The 20223-nt window shown below is 43.4% G+C and overlaps 2 protein-coding genes across 2 annotated transcripts; both read right to left on the bottom strand.

Moving 5' to 3' along the window:
• Positions 1 to 13118: 13118 nt before the first annotated feature.
• On the bottom strand, positions 13119 to 13876 carry LOC127308716 (uncharacterized). Its single transcript, XM_051339621.2, has one exon. The coding sequence runs from the start codon at positions 13865 to 13867 to the stop codon at positions 13280 to 13282; it is 588 nt and encodes a 195-aa protein (XP_051195581.1). The 5' UTR covers positions 13868 to 13876; the 3' UTR covers positions 13119 to 13279.
• Positions 13877 to 19094: 5218 nt separating this feature from the next.
• Positions 19095 to 19923, bottom strand: LOC127308715 (uncharacterized). The gene has a single exon (XM_051339620.1). It carries the CDS (start codon positions 19921 to 19923, stop codon positions 19336 to 19338), a length of 588 nt encoding a protein of 195 aa, XP_051195580.1. The 3' UTR covers positions 19095 to 19335.
• Between the last annotated feature and the right edge of the window lie 300 nt (positions 19924 to 20223).

Here is a 20223-nt window from a genome sequence, read left to right as displayed (position 1 = left end):
CTCCTCTCAATTGCTTGATCTCAAAACCAAGGAAGAACTTCATCTCTCCCATCATAGACATCTCAAACCTATCGGTCATAAGCTTTGAGAATTCATCATTGAAAGCTTTGTTAGTAGACCCAAAGATAATATCATCAACATATAATTGGCAAACGAAAAGCTCCCCATTGACCCTCTTAGTAAAAAGAGTGGGATCGATTAGCCCAACATCAAACCCACGGTCTACCAATAATTCCTTAAGGTGCTCATACCAAGCTCTAGGAGCTTGTTTGAGACCATAAAGAGCTTTATCGAGCTTGTAGACATGGTTAGGGAAGTTGAGATCCTCGAACCCCGGGGGTTGCTAAACATAAACCTCTTCATGTATAGGACCATTAAGAAATGCACTTTTCACATCCATTTGTTGTAACTTAAAGTTATGATGCGATGCATAAGCAAAAAGGATACGGATGGACTCAAGACGAGCCACGGGAGCATAGGTTTCTCCAAAGTCAATTCCCTCAACTTGAGAGAACCCTTGAGCCACCAATCTTGCCTTGTTCCTCACAACATTTCCAAACTCATCTTGCTTGTTCTTGAATATCCATTTAGTGCCAATAACATTGCGGCACCCCTTTGGCTTCTCTACTAAAGTCCACACTTTGTTGCGCTTGAAGTTGCTGAGTTCTTCGTGCATAGCTTCCAACCAATCCGAATCTTCAAGGGCTTCAAATACTTTCTTGGGTTCCACTAAGGAGATATAAGCATGATGGTTGCTAAAATTAGCCAATTGCCTTCTTGTGGAAACCTTTGCCCTTATATCACCAAGAACCTTATCATGAGTGTGATCACGAAGCTCAAGGTTCCTTTCTCTTCTTGCTAGACGACGGGCCTCGATCTCCTCCTTGGTTCTTCTTGGCCTTGGAGGTATCACTTGATCAACTTGATCTTTTGGGTCCCCGTCTTGACCTTCAACTTGAGCAACTACAATCTCTTGTGAGTGCTCAACATCATGTGCTTGATCTTGGACATCATTTGGTGCGGAGCAAATATCAAATGGATACTCGTCGGAACCATCATGAATTCTTGGTTGATCATGACCTTGATCTTGTCCTTGATCTTGTCCTTGATCTTGTCCTTGATCTTGTCCTTGATCTTGCACACTAGAGGGAGGGTTTTGTTCTTGTTCTTGGGTTGGTGCATCATTTGCTTCACTTGATGGGGTTTGTTGATGTTGAGAAGATGAGGGCTCCACCGTGGTAGAGCATAGTCCTTCCCGAGACGCCACACCGTGTCCCTCAATGGGGCGAAAAAATCCCACACCCATTCTTACTATGGCATCTTGAGGTATTTCATCACCTGCACAAACATCAACTTGCCCCACTTGGGAGCCATCATTTTCTTCGAACTTCACACTACAAGATTCAATGATAATCCTGGAGGATACATCAAAGATTCTATAAGTGTGAGATTCGACACCGTAACCAACAAATATACCCTCCAAAGCTTTAGGAGCAAATTTAGACAAACAAACCCCTTTGATTTTGTAGAAACACTTACACCCGAACACCTTGAAGTATGAGATATTAGGCTTGTTCCCGGTGAGTATTTCATATGGAGTCTTGTTCAAGCCCTTGCGGAGATAGAGCCGGTTAGAGGAGTGGCAAGCGGTGGAGATGGCTTCCGCCCAAAAGTTATAGCGGGATTTATACTCCGCCATCATAGATCTTGCCATATCCATAAGAGTCCGGTTCTTCCTCTCTGCAACACCATTTTGTTGAGGGGTGTAAGCAGCGGAATATTGATGTCGAATCCCCTCATCACTAAGAAAATCATTGAGTGTATAGTTCTTGAACTCGGAGCTGTTGTCACTTCTTATTGCCATAATGAGGAGGTTGTGTTGGCGTTGCACCTCGGTAGCAAAGTCAATGAATATTTGTTGAGTCTCATCTTTCGTCTTGAGAAAGTAGACCCAAGTGTATCTTGAGTAATCATCAACTATCACCAAGCAATGTTTCTTCGCACCAAGACTTGCATGAGTAATGGGACCAAAGAGATCCACATGAAGGAGCTCCAAGATCCTCTTGGAAAAGATGATAGTCTTGCTTGGATGCGGAGAGTCATGCATTTTGCCTTCAACACAAGCCCTACAAACACGATCTTTGGCAAAAGACACATTTTCCATTAGTCCCACAATATGGTTCCCCTTGTGAAGACTTTGCAAAGTTCTCATGTTGACATGGGCTAGGCGGCGATGCCACAACCAACCCATGTCCGCCTTTCCGAATAGGCACATCGCACTTGTCGTGGTGGTCCCCGAAAAGTCCACCACATACAAGTTGTGTTCGCGATACCCAACGAATGCGACTTTTAGAGTCTTGCTCCACAAGAGGACCACAATATCTTTATCAATAAAGACGGCGAAACCCATCTTGCCAAGGGCGGAAACGGAAAGGAAATTGTAACCAAGGGTTTTGACAAGCATGACATCCACAAGAGTAATGTTGTGTGCAACCACAACCTTGCCAAAACCCAATACCTCGGATGTAGAATTATCGCCAAAGGAGACGGTGATATTATTTATGTTGGGCCTCAACTCCTTGACGAGGTTCTTGCCGCGGTCATATGACTTGTACATCCACTATCAAGTACCCATTTTGAACCTCCGTGGCATAGTCCTACATGAGATCAATTCTTGGATTTAGGTACCCATTTTTCAATGGGTCCTCTTTTGTTAGCAACAAGGGTCTTTGGAACCCAAATAGACCAAGCAACATAACCATCATATGGACCAACATATTTAGCATAGACATCACCATAATAATCTTTAAAGAGAACATAGTGAGGGTTATCTATTCCCGCACCATCATCATTAATGGTGTTGCCCTTTCGGGTTTCACCATTAGCTTTCTCATGTCTTGGGCTTGGTCTTTTTCTTGTTTGCCTTTTTAGCCTTGGTATTAAAACCAAGTCCCTCCTTCCCATTGTTTGACCTTTGCTTACTCAAAAGATCATCCAAGGAAAGTTTACTTTGGGGAGAGGAGGCCTTAGCAAGTTCATCTTTCAACCTAGCATTTTCCTCAATAATATTTGCATGATCACATGAAGGAGTAGAGGTACTAGGTATGTCATATGAAGCAAGCCTAATTTGAAGTTGCTCATAAGACTCGGAGAGGAGAGAGTATTCACTCTTCAAGGCTTTGTGAGCCTTGTCTAGTTCATCTAGATCCTTCACAAGTTTCTCATGATCAACACCAAATTTGGCCTTTTCCTTTATAAGCATTTTAGTCTTAGCTCTAGCAAGATCTCTAGCTTTAGTGAGCTTGTTAAGTTTATCTTGAGGTTCTTCAAGACTTTCTAGCTTTTCTTCAAGAGATGCTATAGTTTCTTGACATTCCTCAAGAGCATTTTTAAGAGCATGTATTTCTAGAGAGTCTTCTCTCTCTATTTGGCACTTTTTCTCAAGAGTAGCATTTAGTTGAGCCATACGAACCGTGAGACTTGAAACATGCTTCTTAGTGTTACCTTGTAGGCTACTAATGAACTCATCAAACTCTAGCATTTCTTGTTTCACTTTTAGACTAGCGGGGTCAACCCCTAGATCATTAGCAATGTTAGGCATAGAGGGGTTAGGAGATGATACCTCGGAAGATTTAGCCATGAGGCAACTTTCTTCCTCCACATGAATGACCTCATTGGGAGATTCGCTTGTTGATGAAGAGTTAGTAGCGAGGGAGGCAAGGGCAACCAATCCATTTGAGGTTGCATCTTCTTCATCATCAACATCTTCATCTCCGGAGGTGTACTCTTCTTGAGTTGATAGCACAATTGATGTGTCCAAGGTGGACCTTGCCATGAAGCAATGTGCATTCTTGCGTTGAGGGTTCTCATTGGGTGAATCAAAGAGAGAGGAAGAGGGAATGTTGGTGGTGACAATGGCGGCCACTTCTCTTGAGCTTTCCTCTTCATCATCATCACTAGCACTTGCAATCTCATCGGAAGAGTATTCTTCATTAGCCACTAGCACAATCCTTGAGGGCCTCTTGCCCTTTTTGTTCTTGTTGTAGAATTTCTTGTTGAGGGGCTTTGAATATTTGCCCTTTGAGTCTTTGCTCTTGTCCTTGGGAATGAGCCTCCCATTATGAAGCTCTCTATTCTCATAGGGGCATTCGGCAATGAAGTGGCGCTTGTCATCACAATTGTAGCATGATCTTGTCTTTGGACCAAAGCTAGTGAACCCACTTTTGTTGTTCCTCTTGATGTTGTCTTCCTTGGCCTTGGAGGGATCAACCAAAAAGGATTTTGCATGGAAGGCCATGTGATCATGGTAGTGGCATTGCAAATCTTCCGGATAGGACATACTCCAAGATGCCCTATAAGATTCTTGAGGAATCACTTCTTCAACGGAGTTGACCACCAAGGCAAGGTTGGAACCTTTTGCCATCCCAAGAGCACGATTGCGAGAATCATGAGAGGTTTCCTCAAGCACCTTGAGAGCTTGCATCTCGTGCACGACTTGTTGAGAGGTGAGAGAGGAATAGCATTCCCTCCCCACAAGAGTCTTGACATCAATGGGTACAAATGGCATCATGCATTCAATGTACTTCTCCTTGATCCAAGAGTCATTGATGTGGGTGGCACCAATAAGCCGGAAGGCATCGGCAACGGTGAGAAGTCTTCCATACATGTCTTCATGATCTTCATCCGGTAGCCTCATGAACCCTTCGGCTTTATTCTTAAGAGCATTATACTTGTTCCTCCTTGTGCTCTCACTTCCAATGCAACTAGCGGTCAAACCATCCCAAGCTTCCTTGGCGGTGGTGTAGTTCCGGACACGATGCAATTCCTTTGTCCCCACACTAGTTTGAATCATGTGCAAGGCGGTGTTGTTGAGTTGACTATCAACCGCTTCTCTTCTAGTCAACTTGTCGGGGTTGTATGGCTTGAAGCCCTCCAAGATGATTCTCCATAATTCATTGGAGGCACTACAAACATGAGAGCGGAACTCAAATTGCCAAGTATCGAAATTATCAATAGAAAACTTAGGTGGGTCGCCCCGAATGTTATATCGGGAGATAGGAAAGGTGGAGCTACTCGATTGTAGCTTTCACCTCCACTAGTTCCCTTAGGAGATGCAATGGGAGATTTGATAGTGTTTAAGTTATCACCTTCCACGGGTTTGGTAGATGAGGGTAAGTCCGAAGCCTCTCCCTCATCTAACGCACCCGTGTCTTTTACCTCTACACTAGGAGCCTTGGGAAGGGCCGGAGCCAAAAGCTCGGCAATCATCTTTTTCATGCTTTCCATTTGGGCTTCCATGGAGGACTTCAACGAATTGAAGTCTTCCATGGAGACCGTCTTGGCGGCCCCTTCCGAGGACTCCTCGTCCGGCATACTCTTAGGCGGTTAAGCCCGAAATAAGAGCCGAGGCTCTGATACCAATTGAAAGGATCGTATGCCGCACCTAGAGGGGGGGGGGTGAATAGGTGCTAACCAATTTTTAGTTCTTTTTCAATTTAGGCTTGACACAAAAGGTAAATTCTCTAGATATGCAACTAAGTGAATTTACCTATATGACAAGGCAAACAACTAAGCAAGATATAGCTAAGCAATATAGAGATAGAATAGGATAGAGGTAACCGAGAGTGGAGCACGCGATGACACGGAGATGATTCCCGTAGTTCCCTTCCTTTGCAAGAAGGTACGTCTACGTTTGGAGGAGTGTGGTTGCTACGAAAGCCAAACCAACAGCCATGAAGGCTTCACTCAGATCTCCGGTGAGCAACGCCACGAAGGCCTAGCCCACTTCCACTAAGGGATTTCCTCGAGGCGGAAACCGGGCCTTTACAAGGTTCTTGGGGCACACATCCACAACCAAATTGGAGGCTCCCAAATCTGTTACAACACAACAATCAACAACAATACATCAACACAAATCAACTAGGGAACCAAATAGGAACACTAGCATGAGATCCCTCAAACAAGAGATGGGGAAATGAAGAACGCTTCGGTGAGGATGTAGATCGGTGTCTTCTCCTTCGAATCTCCAAAGATCAAGAGCTTTGGTTGGAGGAGGAAGGAGATCTTGCAAATCTTGAGTTTCTTGAGGTGGCTCTAATGGAGGTGGCTTGGCAGATTTCTTGTGTAATGATTGAGCAAGCAACCAAGGTAGAAGAAGGGGGGTATTTATACCCCCCCCCCCTCAAAATTGAGCCGTTGCAGCTTCCGGGGGGCCGGATATTCCGGCCTAAGTGAGGGCCGGATAATCCGCCCCCCCGGATAATCCGGCCTTCAGGACAAAACAGAGACTTTATCCGGCCAAATGTCCGGCCCTATGCCAGAGAAGCTTTTCTTCCAGTCCTTAGCCAAATTCGAGGGGGCCGGATATTTCCAAAATATCCGGCCCGGATATTCCGGCCCTGGTACAATACCGGGACAATATCCGGGCAAATGTCCGGCCCCAATACTGCGCTGCTTTTCCCTCGAAGACTTAGCCAAAAACAGGGGGCCGGATATTTCAACAATATCCGGCCCGGATTATCCGGCCTGGCCATCTTTTTGCTGTTAACTTTTGACAGACCGACCAAATCCAACACACATAAATATGAATCTATGTAATCCCTGTACCACTTGAACAAACATTAGTGTATCACATATATTGACATCAAACACACAAAACATAATGTGAGAGATGTTCTTTCAGTGTCTTGATCTCCCCGGCAACGGCGCCAGAAAACAGTCTTGATACGCGTACAACACGCGACCGTTGGGAACCCCAAGAGGAAGGTGTGATGCGTACAGCGGCAAGTTTTCCCTCAGTAAGAAACCAAGGTTTATCGAACCAGTAGGAGCCAAGAAGCACGTTGAAGGTTGATGGCGGCGAGATGTAGTGCGGCGCAACACCAGGGATTCCGGCCCCAACGTGGAACCTGCACAACACAACCAAAGTACTTTGTCCCAACGTAACAGTGAGGTTGTCAATCTCACCGGCTTGCTGTAACAAAGGATTAGATGTATAGTGTGGATGATGATTGTTTGCAGAAAACAGTAGAACGAGTATTGCAGTAGATTGTATTCGATGTAAAAGAATGGACCGGGGTCCACAGTTCACTAGAGGCGTCTCTCCGATAGGAATAAGCATGTTGGGTGAACAAATTACAGTTGGGCAATTGACAAATAAAGAGGGCATGACCATGCACATACATGATATGATGAGTATAGTGAGATTTAATTGGGCATTACGACAAAGTACATAGACCGCTATCCAGCATGCATCTATGCCTAAAAAGTCCACCTTCAGGTTATCATCCGAACCCCTTCCAGTATTAAGTTGAAAACAACAGACAATTGCATTAAGTATGGTGCGTAATGTAATCAACAACTACATCCTTGGACATAGCATCGATGTTTTATCCCTAGTGGCAACAGCACATCCACAACCTTAGGACTTTCTGTCACTGTCCCAGATTTAATGGAGGCATGAACCCACTATCGAGCATAAATACTCCCTTTTGGAGTTACTAGCAAAAACTTGGCCAGAGCCTCTACTAATAACGGAGAGCATGCAAGATCATAAACAACACATAGGTAATAGATTGATAAACAACATAGCATAGTATTCTCTATCCATCGGATCCCAACAAACACAACATATAGCATTACAGATAGATGATCTTGATCATGTTAAGCAGCTCACAAGACCCGACAATGAAGCACAATTAGGAGAAGACGACCATCTAGCTACTGCGATGGACCCATAGTCCAGGGGTGAACTACTCACTCATCACTCCGGAGGCGACCATGGCGGTGAAGACTCCTCCGGGAGATGATTCCCCTCTCCGGCAGGGTGCCGGAGGCGATCTCCTGAATCCCCCGAGATGGGATTGGCGGCGGCGGCGTCTCTGGAAGGTTTTCCGTATCGTGGCTCTCGGTACTGGGGGTTTCGGGACGAAGGCTTTAAGTAGGCGGAGGAGATAGGTCAGGGGGCCTAACAGGGGGGCCACACACTAGGGCGGCGCGGGCCCCCCTTGGCCGCGCCGCCTTAGCGTGTCGGCGCCCCGTGGCCCCACTTCGTGACTCCTTCGGTCTGCTGGAAGCTTCGTGTGAAAATAGGCCCCTGGGCGTTGATTTCGTCCAATTCCGAGAATATTTCCTTACTAGGATTTCTGAAACCAAAAATAGCAGAAAACAGCAACTGGCTCTTCGGCATCTCGTTAATTGGTTAGTGCCGGAAAATGCATAAATATGACATAAAGTATGCATAAAACATGTAGATATCATCAATAATGTGGCATGGAACATAAGAAATTATCGATACGTCGGAGACGTATCATCGTCTTCCGCCGATGAGCTTCCCTCTTCACGGCATGTTCGTCATCTTCGTGCTCCAGACCATTACTCTCTTAGTCAGTATGGTCTCTCTGTCGTCTCCGAGCTACTTACCCGGTGGATGATATATCTTTTCTTCTATTTCCTTATGCACTTCCCACTGTCCCTTCTCCTCGACCTCTTACTTCTGATGCGCCCCAGCGCCATCCTCTCCTCTGTCTAGTTCCCCTCGTTCTCCGGCTTCAGACCCTTCCTTTGCTGTTCCTTCTTCCTCTTCTTCTGATAGTCGTCTTCCGCCAATGAGCTTCCCTCTTCACGGCATGTTCGTCATCGTCGTGCTCCAGACCGTTAGTCTCTTAGTCAGTATGGTCTCTTTGTCGTCTCCGAGCCGACTTCTTATCGGGATGCCGAGCGTCATCCTGAATGGCAGCTTGCCATGGCTGAGGAGATCGCTGCACTTGAGCGCACTGGCACCTGGGATCTTGTTTCTCCCCTTCTGGTGTTCGTCCTATCACGTGTAAGTGGCTCTATAAAATTATGACCCGCTCTGATGGATCTCTTGAGCGCTATAAAGCACGTCTTGTGGGTCTTGGCTTTCAGCAGAAGCATGACCGTGACTATGATGAGATTTTTGCCCATGTGGCTAATATGACCACTGTGCGTACTCTTCTTGTTGTTGCTTCTGTTCGACGCTGGTCTGTGTCCCAGCTTGATATTCAGAACGCTTTTCTTAATGGCGAGTTGAGTGAGGAGGTTTACATGCAGCCTCCTCCTGGTTATTCTGTTCCCGATGGGATGGTTTGTCGTCTTCGGCGTTCTCTTTATGGCCTGAAACAGGCCCCTCGTGGCTGGTTTGAGCGCTTTGCCTCTGTGGTGACCGCTGCTGGTTTCTCTCCTAGTTTCATGATCCAGCGCTATTTGTTCACACTTCTCCTCGTGGACGCACTCTTCTCCTTCTCTATGTTGATGATATGATCATTACTGGTGATGATCCTGAGTATATTGCCTTTGTCAAGGCTCGTCTTCGTGATCAGTTTCTTATGACTGATCTTAGTCCTCTTCGCTACTTTCTTGGGATTGAGGTCTCCTCCACTTCTGATGGTTTTTCTATCTCTCAAGAAAAGTATATTCAGGATCTTCTTGCTCGTGCTGCTCTTGGGGATGAGCGCATAGTGGAGACTCCTATGGAGCTTAATGTTAAGCTTCGTCCTACTGATGGTGATCCTCTTCCTGATCCGACACGTTATCGCCATCTTGTTGGGAGTCTTGTTTATCTTGCTGTCACTCGTCCTGATATCTCTTATCCTCTTCATATTCGAAGTCAGTTTGTCTCAGCTCCTACCACCGTTCACTACAGTCATCTCCTCCGTGTTCTTCGTTATATTCGTGGCACGATCACTCGTCGCCTTTTCTTTCCTAGTTCCAGCTCTCTCCAGCTCTAGTGCTACTCGGATGCCACGTGGGTGAGTGATCCTACGGAGCGTCGTTCACTTTCTGCTTACTCTGTGTTTCTTGGTGGTTCGCTTGTTGCTTGGAAGACGAAGAAACAGATAGCGGTTTCCCGTTCGAGTGTTGATGCTGAGCTGCGGGATATGGCTTTGTTGATTGCTGAGGTGACCTGGTTATAGGGTTGCTTGCAGATTTTGGGGTCTCTGTTACGACACTCAGTCCACTTTTGTCTGACAGTACATGTGCTATCAGGATTGCACGTGATCAGGTGTTGATGCTTACCAAACATATTGGTGTTGATGCTTTTTATACACGTGCTCAGGTGCAGGCTCAGGTTGTTGCGCTTCATTATGTGCCTTCAGATTTGCAGTTGGCGGATTTGTTTACAAAGGCACAAACCCGAGCGCAGCATGACTTCTTACTCTCCAAACTCAGTGTTGTGGATCCACCATGAGTTTGAGGGGGGGTGTTAGATGTATATATTTGTATATTGTAGTTTCCCCATATGTTAGGGGGCTTCCTGCATATTTGCACATGTACCTATACTATATATTGTGGCATTTGGCCCCATGGTAATACAACAAATCTATTACCCTAACATTAACATCCTACCTAATCCCATGGTCGACTAGCTAACCAGAACCATGCACTGAAGTATGTGACGTCTCCACTAGTAGAAAAAGAGGCTTCCGTCCACCCCCATTAGTCCCGAAAATATTCGAACCGCGACTAAAGGGGGCTTTAATCGCGGTTCGGGAGGCAACCCGCGACTAATGCTCCATCCGAGACGAAAGGGTACCCACCAACCGCGACTAAAAGGGCGATGGAGGGATGCGGCCGGCGGAAAACCTTTAGTCGCGGTTGGGGACACCAACCGCGACTAAAGGGTACCCCTTTAGTCACCGTTGGTGTCCCCAACCGCGACTAAAGGTTTTTCCGAGTTTTTTACTCCCACGCACCCTGCACACACACACACCCCCCCCCGTGGATCGCCTTTTTTTGGTTTGTAAAATACAAAAGAAAATGATAGAAAGTTCAGAAAAAAAGTTGTTTTCAGATTCTTGTTTGTTATGCAACCTACTATTCGGAGAAATTAAGAAATTCGAATTTTCACTTTTTTGCAAAAAAAGTTAGAAAAATGGTAAAACCGCAATAACTTTTGCATACGATGTCGGAAAAAAACGTATAATATATCAAAAAAATCCTGGGAAAAAGTTACATCCGAATTCACCTGGGTTTACCCGGTTAGCCAATTTTTAGATTCTCAAAATTCCAAATGAAAATACGAAAGCAGGAAGATTTTAGTTTTTGCTATAAATTATGGATTTTATATTTTTTAAATTTTTCAAAAAAATAAAATTAATAATTGCATCCAGCATAAAGATTATTAATACTTTTACCCAATTTTTAGGTTTTAGGTTTGGCAAAAAATATATTTAAAAAACTAAAAATAATTAAAAATAATAAAAATTAAAAAGTTAATGTTCATTTATTTATTCACGATTATTATTACATCATGATTTTTGTTTATGAAAAAAATTATTTGAAATTCAAACAATAAAAAAATGTGACATCGACCAACATGTTAATAGGATTGATATGATACTAGTATCACATACATGTACGCGTAGCACTTGGATGCGGGACGGAATGGAACTCGGAAGTTAAGCGTGCTAGAGGTGGAGTAGTGGGAGGATGGGTGACCGAGCGGGAAGTTTGACCACGAGTAAGTAATTTGACTAGAGATAAGTGTAGTTAGAGATAGAGACTAAGCTATGCAAATAACTGAAATAATAGAAATTCTGAAAAAATAGAAAAAAAATGGGAGTGAAAAAAAATTAGAAACCCAAATGAATTAAAAAAAATTAACGAAATAGCCTTTAGTCCCGGTTGGGGACACCAACCGCGACTAAAGGTCCTTCGCCCAGGCGCACGCTAGCCGCCCACGTGGACGGACCTTTAATCGCGGTTCGTAAGCAACCGCGACTAAAGGGGGGGCCTTTAGTCGCGCTTAATTGGTCGCGGTTGCGCAACCGCGACTAATGGTAGTTGCGAACCGCGACTAAAGGCCATTTTTCTACCAGTGCTCCCTTCAAGTTTAGCGGGATAACAACACATCTTGTCGTAGATATCACAAGAAGCAACTAACCGGGGATCAGAAGACTTCACGACGCTCGTCGACAGTATGTAAAGGGATCACTGGATAAAAATAACTCAAATCACAGCAAACTGACAATGAATCATCAATATATTGGTAGCATAAAAGTGATGAACAACGAGTTGACGACCCAGTTGAGTACTCTTTACTAGCACGTTGATCTGGACATTCAAGCACAAGCATTAGAACAATCCAGCAGTTTACATTGCAGGGCTGACCTACAAGTTCTTGTGATTGATTTTGACGTACTTGTCCATACGAAGTACCAAGTACCTTGCATATATGGAAGATATATGCATACCATAAAATAGTTGTAATTAATAAAGATCGACAGGTCATGCCGAGATCAGGTTAAGCAAGACAACCAGAACTGGTGTATCCATCTATAGTGGAGTAGCAACGCATGATGAGACATGCAATGCCAAAACCAATTAATTTAAAACATTGTTTATGCCAGCAGTAATACAACATGTGATTATATAAGTTATATGCAAATCAAAGAATTTGTATGTATCACATGAGTGTCATTTGCTTTACCGGCATACACAACTTTGCTAATTTACTGCAACTATAGCGATTTCCTCATACCAGTAGAGAGCAATATGGCACCAAGCTTTGCTTAATTAGGACAGTCACAATACATCTTATCTGTTGTACTGTATTAATTTTAAGCTGTGAGAAATAGTTTCAATACAAGTCAATTAACCATCCATAGATTTGTAAATGTCAACATAGTGAAGGAATGAGGAACCATAAATTCTATTTTTAGGGTAGAGATCACCACATATATAATCATGGGAGCATACGAAGTTAGGTTTTTTTCTGTTGGGTTGTGGATAATTATCACATGCTAATGGATGGATATTTGCATGCACTACAACCATAGATTGTACAAGGGAGAAGAGGTTTCTTTTCTTGGGTCTATCTCAAGATGGTTGTACAAGGCATGTGTAGCATATTTCACCATGCACAACTTGTTGAACATATATTTTTCAATAAAGTGTTGAACATATATATCACCTTGAACTTAATAATGGGGTTATCAACGTTGGATATTTAACTTGTACTCCTACACAATGTGCACACATGAAGAGCGATATATAGTAATACATAAAATTCAATTACTTTGAAGTTGTGAAGATATAACTAGATATACAGTGATGGAACACATGCTACATTTAGAGAAGCCCATAGTCACGCAATATTCTTGTTCTGACAGTACTAACGTTTTATCGGAACGATGAAACCCTTTATTTCTTGTAATAAACATCATTAAAGGTACAAACAAATTAAAATAAATTATATGATACCCACTCGACATAGAGCAGGTTGGGCTTCATATTTTGATTAGCATGATCAAGAGTGTTACGGGTTGGCATTGCCAAAACCAGATCCAGTGCCACTGCCACTTCCACTCCCACCATTTGTGCCATGTCCGCTGCCACCGCCGCCACCATTGGAATATGCATTTGCATAGGTATTTTCTTCATAGTATTTATTAGTTGCATCGCTAGAGCCTGATCCACTACCACTACCAGATCCATAGCCACTAGATCCATAATGATCTCCGGTTGCTTGTCCTCCACCACCGCCACCACCGGTACCGCCAGAGTTAGAAGATCCAGCAACATCACCTTCATACATATCTTCACTATATCCACCTGAGCCGGAGCCGGCACCAGACCCGCTACCAGATCCAGTACCATCGTATTGGCTACCGCCACCCCCTTCACCTCCACCTCCACTGCTTGCATGCGCACCGCTTCTTGAACTCTGGCCATAACCAGCTCCACTCCCCGATCCTGAGCCACCACCATTCACTTCACCCCCACCTCCGCCCCCTCCAGATCCTGTTCCTTGAGAACTAGAGTATCTAGCCACCCTTCCAGCATTGGCTAATCCAATGCTCAAGAATACAATGAACCATAGAGTTGCTAGTTTTGTACCTGCCATTGTGTGAGTTCTGAGTGAGGTGAGTTACTAGAGAAGCTTGCATGTGTGGGTATTTATAGTGCTAGAGGCCATGCATTCTTCTTATTTTTATATCATGTTGGTTTCGGGTCTTTCATCCACATTCAGACAGCGCATGCGAACATCCACGGCTCTAGCTGATGCCGGAGAGACGACTTGGAACTTTCCACAGTCGAGTTTGACATATTCCGTGGGTATCGTAGGAATTGTGCATGCATGCAGTCAAACAATGCAAGATGTGCCAGCAACATATCGATCATCCTCTCAAAGCAAGAGCTCAACGTACATAAGCCTCTAGCATAAGCCTCTAGCGTGCCCAGATCAACCAATCAAACCTATCTTTTCTATGCCGTTTCCCATTTACTACTTGCTTGGTTTATCTTAGGGCTAAATAACCATGATTTCAAGAAGATCGCATTAGCTGGATGATCAAGTGGACATGGCGCCCCATGGGCTGCGGGATGCCATTTGCGATGCCAAGCAAGCGTTGTACAAGCAGCAGTGCATAATTTGACCCCGCCGGCAGAGTCGATCAAATCGACTTGAGAAATCGGCACGTTGGTTCGGTTTGTCTCCGCTGCTGACATCCATCCATTGACTGATTTTGGGTCGTGGTTGAACCATACGTACATGTGTGAGCCAGCGTAAGCTTTATCCGTGCGTATATCTTTGACAGGCGAGGAGATCGCAATAAAGAATTTCGAGAAAATGCTCTAGTTCGATAGGTTACAATAACTGATTTATGATAATTTGTTTTTAGAACTACTGTTTAATGAACTGAAGATAAAATTGAATTATCTAGAAATGCCGATTTCTCTGAAGGTTTGTCTTCATGTCAGTGTTGTCGCAACATGTATGTCCTAAAAATAGCCTTTGTACCACACGTCACATATTTAACGGATGTGAGAATTTATAGATTTTACAGGTGAAGGCATGAGAGCAAGTTATTTCGCTTTTATTTGTAAAACAAAATATTAAAATAAAATATTCTCTGAACCGCTCGTTTAAATTACAAGCGATTTTCATCATTGTGTTCCTTTGAAATTAGGCCATATTGAAAGGTGTCGACAAACTTTTTTCACGCATTTTCAAAACTAGTATGAAATTAGGCCATATTGAAAGTACTTGGTAGCGGAGACGCCCGCACCCCCTATAGATGCTGTGTACTTCCACAAGTAGTATGCTTGTTATTGGAAGTACATGTGACACACTTCCAAGTAATGTGTCCAGTACTTGTAAAACTAGTTTGCATCTATTTGGAACTACAAGCGCTGCACTCCCAAGTACATGTGCCTGCTGTACTTAGAAGTAAAAGAAAACTTCTTCAACACGGGGGTTGCTTCTCATTCGACACACTACACTCTCGTACATGGATGATCAGGTCCGACCCAAATGTGGTTTTCATTAAGCCTATTCTTGACAGAAAAGTTAAGAAAACCGGGTTTCCTAAAAATCCTATTACAAAACGTTTTCTAAAACTGTTTGCTAACCCTATTCTTAACAGTAAGGGGTTGTTTGGATAGAGGGGATATACAGAACTAGATCTCTACAAACCAGGAAAACCGGCTAACCGAATAATATCTTGTTTGGCTGATCTAAACAATCCGTGGATATAGAGAACTTGGTTTCTGAAAACCCAAGATTTCGGGTTTGTGAAAAAACGAGTATTAGTTGTTTTTCCAAAAACGCGATTTGCAAAAACCAGGCAGATCGGTCTCCGGTGGTGATGGGCTGACCGCCGCGAACTGTCATGGGCGTCAAAGTGGGCGGCATCGGAGTTCCGCGCTGGCTGGGAGTGGTTGCTCCGGGTGAAGCCTAGACGGCCGGCGACGAGGGACACTATGCCTGCGGGTTGAGCTCAAACAGAGGCACTAGCCGGGGAGCCTTTTGCTGGCTGCGACGAAGGGCAGCAGCGACCTAGGCGTCGAGGGGAATAGGCTTGCCGGCATCCACACACACCAGGAGGTGGACGCCCGACGATAGGTGAGTAGCTGCATGCCGCGGCTTGAGCTCGAACTGCAGCCGCTCGCCGTAGAACCAGCCATTGTGGCGGGGGCGACGAAGGGCTACGTCCAGTAAGGCCCGACTGCTAGGTAATAAATAACATGGTGTATTTCAATAAAAGATTGACTGCAATATCTAATAAAATATGACAATCTTCTTCTCAAGGAATCTCATATGTAACATTCGGTAATAAAAACGTTAAATCTTACCAACATATAGTATTGAATATACAATATTAACATTGTAGTTTGTCACCCTCAGTTTAGAACTGAATGTTACACAAGAGATTTAAATAACATCCTTCAAGATTCATCCCTTATATTCTGTCCATTTAGAGGAAGTCCTTAAATCAAAGATCTTCAGCTTTGAGAACTTTTGGGGTAACCACCCAAGCTTCATAGAGGAGCTTCAACAAGCTTGGAGACTCCCTTGCAAAAACAGAGATGGCAACGGTGCATCTTCTAAATTCAGAAACACTAGAGGACCCTTTAAAATCTGAAGCACAAATCTATCCCGCCTCTTGTTGCTGTTTTCAAATTGGAACTTAGGCGTCGACCTTATCGGTGATCTTGAAGAACAAAGGCCTTGTTCATTGTAGGAAGGACTTCAGAGGAATCATTAGGGTGCCAATTGAGGCATTAACAGACTCCCTTAATACGAGCAGTTGTACTGAGCAAAAAAGCTGCACTATCATGCTTCAGAGTTGAAAACTCGAATTCATGTGGTGGCCACTTAAAGCCTCTATAAGAAATGTCATTCCATCTCTTGCCGACGGATAGGTCTCCCTGACCAGTGATTATGAAGCCAAAGCTCTTATCATCTGGAGAGCGTTCAATTGCAGAGTGGCTGTCTTGGCGGTCCCACACGTGTTTTTTGATCTTTCTGATCTTATTCAACTGGTCGAGGATCTTGGCTACCTCTTGACCCCGTTCTGTATATAAGAGATTGCTAATGTGATCAAGGAAATTCCCCTGGCCCTGATGGCTTTAATGGGTTGTTCATCAAGTGATGTTGGTTGATCATTAAAGAGGATTCTTACAGCCTTTTTGATGATTTTGAGTAATCTGCCATCATTCTTACCAAGCTAAAAGATACTACACTTGGACATTCAGGAAGTTTCTGGCCCCTATCACCCCTAAATGGACATGAACCTGCCATCATTGACTTTTTAGTCAAACATACACATTAAAATGTAATCTCCCATACATGTAGCCATCAATGGGGTGAGTCATGATACATTAAGAGTAACTACATGCAAATAGAATCTTTCATTTTAAACGAAGCCAGTAAAACTTGCAAAGGTTAAGTATCCTTCGTAGTTCTTACCTCCTAAGAAGTTAGTCTGGGCATCCTAAAACAGCTTCCGCCTCTAATATAGTTTGTTTCGTCCAAACTTCATATTGTGATGGTTTTGTACAGTCTAATTTTGTTCGATTATGGTTACTAGATATTTTATATTTAATAATTAATACTCCCTCCACGCCACAAAAGATGTCTCAGCTTTTCAAAATTTTGATGTATCTAGACATGAAGTTGAGACATCTTTTGTGGGACTGAGGGAGTACATGATAAGAAATGGCAAGACTAGATTCATCCTTGAAACTGTTTTTGGAGTAATGGTCAAGTTGTTATTTTTGATGGTGCACAGAGTAAAAATAAAAACTATTTTGGACTGAAGAAAATATTAATTAATCAGATGACGATCTCTTGCTTGAGGGTTGCACTGCATGAATTTTATTTATTTCAATCTGCTACTGACTCTATAGATCACACATTTCTGTAAAATATGCCTACTAGCTGCAAACCAAGTGCATCAGTTTTGTTCTCCATGAGCCCCTCATATGTCCATGACAACAGTGAATATTGTAACTGATTTGGTTAGCTAGGCAGTTCTGCATTTCCCTATAATGAGGTATTTGAACCATGGTCTTTTATCTTCTGCTGAGATCAGTTGTATCCATCTTTCAAAAAACATCAGTTACATGGACATACTACTTGAGAATAAGTGAACGAATAGAAGTTGAAGGCACGTCACTTGAAATTAACTGTTCTACTGATTTTGTCCAACAGCTAAGATGATTCAAGTTTGAGCTTTTAGTCAAGCTTCCAAACTGCTGAAGCTAATGTTTAGTGCTAAGTCATACAAAAATTGGGAGATACAACTTAGTATTTTCTGAATTACGTAATACTTTAATAGTACAAACTGGTTGACTGATGACATTGATTGCTTTGCAGGTATGCAGAGTTACATTCAGGTGGCTGAGATGCCCAAATGGCTTGCTGGGTGCAGGTTCTTCCATTTGATATGCTCCATTTGATAGCATGCACCGGTGAATTGTGAAGTGGACTTGTACGATTTTATTGCATATTACTAACTCATGTCTATTATCTAATTTCTTTATATTATCTAATTATGGTGGACAGTTAAGTCAACTGACATGAAGACAAAGCGACTTGCATCAGTTAACCTGTTTTTCTTTTTATCATGAAGACGCCGGGATATGGAATTTCCTTAGTGTCACGTTTATGTGTGTGCGTGCGACGTGTGTTTTGTTTGAAGTCTTATCTAATTATGGTGACGAATGTTGAGTTTTGAACTGGAGTTGCAACCAGGGTTAATGCAGGCAATGGTTTTCCCTTCTACTTTTAGTTTCTGGCGGTGCTATTGGTTAATGTATAGCGATGCAGCCAGGGCTGGGCAGGCAATTGTTTTCCTTTTCTTTCCTTCTACTTGTTTTTTTTATTTGAATAAAGTTTAAAACAATAAGCTTTAGCATGGTAAATCTTACTAGCATGGATTTGCCAATGTGCATCGATGACCGCCTCTACTATTTTCCTGGGGAAATATTAGCCTTCACTTTGACATTCACAAACTTTTACATATGTGGCCTGAGGAAGTATAAATATAGTTTATAGTTGGCTATAGCCACTAAACATGGTGGACTAGCAGTAGGATTTCCGATACTAGCCATGCTATATATACTGATGAAAGTAGTCCCTTGCTTCTTTGGTGTTCGTCATTAATGCTAGTAACCACTAACGAGAAATAAAACTAGCATGCGTACCGGATTTGACTTTGACCAACTTGTTGAACATATAGATCACCTTCAAGTTCAGAATGAGGTCATCAACGCTAGACAATTAACTTGTCCCCTCCACAATATGCACACATGAAAATCACTATTTAGTAATCCATACAATTAAATACTTCGAAGTTGTAAAAATATAACTAGATATACAGTGGTAAAGACATATTACATTTAAAGAAACCCATAGTCACGCAATATTCTTGCTGAGACATTACTAACGTTTTATCTGAACGATGAAGCCCTTTATTTCTTGTAACAAACATCATAAAAAGTCAAACAAATACAAATAAATTATATGATACCCACTCGACATAGTGCAGGTTGGGCTTCATATTTTGATTGGTGTGATGATGAGTGTTACGGTTTGGCATTGCCAAAACCAGATCCAGAGCCGCTGCCGCTGCCGCTCCCGCCATTTGTGCCTTGCCCATTGCCACTGCCACCACCGTTAGAATAGGCATTTGCATTTCTATTTTCATAATCGTAGTTATTAGATGCACTGCCAGAGCCGATTCCACTACCACTACCAGATCCATAGCCACTAGATCCATAAGAACCTCCAGTTGCTTGTCCTCCACCACTGCCACCACCGCCACCACCAGAACTAGAAGATCCACCAACATCACCATAATATGTATCTTCATTATATGCACTAGAGCCTGTGCCAGCACCGGACCCGCTACCGGATCCAGTACCACCGTATTGACTACCACCACCCCCTCCACCTCCACCTCCACCGCTTGACTGCACACCACTGCTTGAACTCTGGCCAGACCCAGCTCCATTCCCCGACCCTGAGCCACCACCACTCACTTCACCCCCACCGCCTCCCCCTCCATATCCCTCTCCTTGAGAACTAGAGAATCTAGCCACCCTTCCAGCATTGGACAGTCCAATGCTCAAGAGTACAATGAACCCGAGAGTCGCTAATTTTGTGATTGCCATTGTGGGATTTCAAGTGAGGTGAGTTCCTAGAAAAGCTTGCATGTGAGTATTTATAGTGGTCGATGGCATACTCTCTTCTTATCTTAATAGCATGTTGGTGGTCTATAATTGTCCTTGAGGCCAACTAGACACTTGAGAAATGGAAGGTGCTAGCCATAGTCATCAGCTGATGCGCTTTGGGGGCTACATTCCTCTAGTTTGAAGGGTGGATACAATCAAATCATATATAAGATGTGACTCCCTATTATTCGGTAGACTAATCACTCGTTATATATAACAATGCTTTAGTGAAATTGATGA

Source organism: Lolium perenne, chromosome 6, assembly GCF_019359855.2.
Source record: "Lolium perenne isolate Kyuss_39 chromosome 6, Kyuss_2.0, whole genome shotgun sequence".
NCBI lineage: Eukaryota > Viridiplantae > Streptophyta > Magnoliopsida > Poales > Poaceae > Lolium > Lolium perenne.
This window is presented reverse-complemented; position numbering and strand designations above follow the sequence as displayed.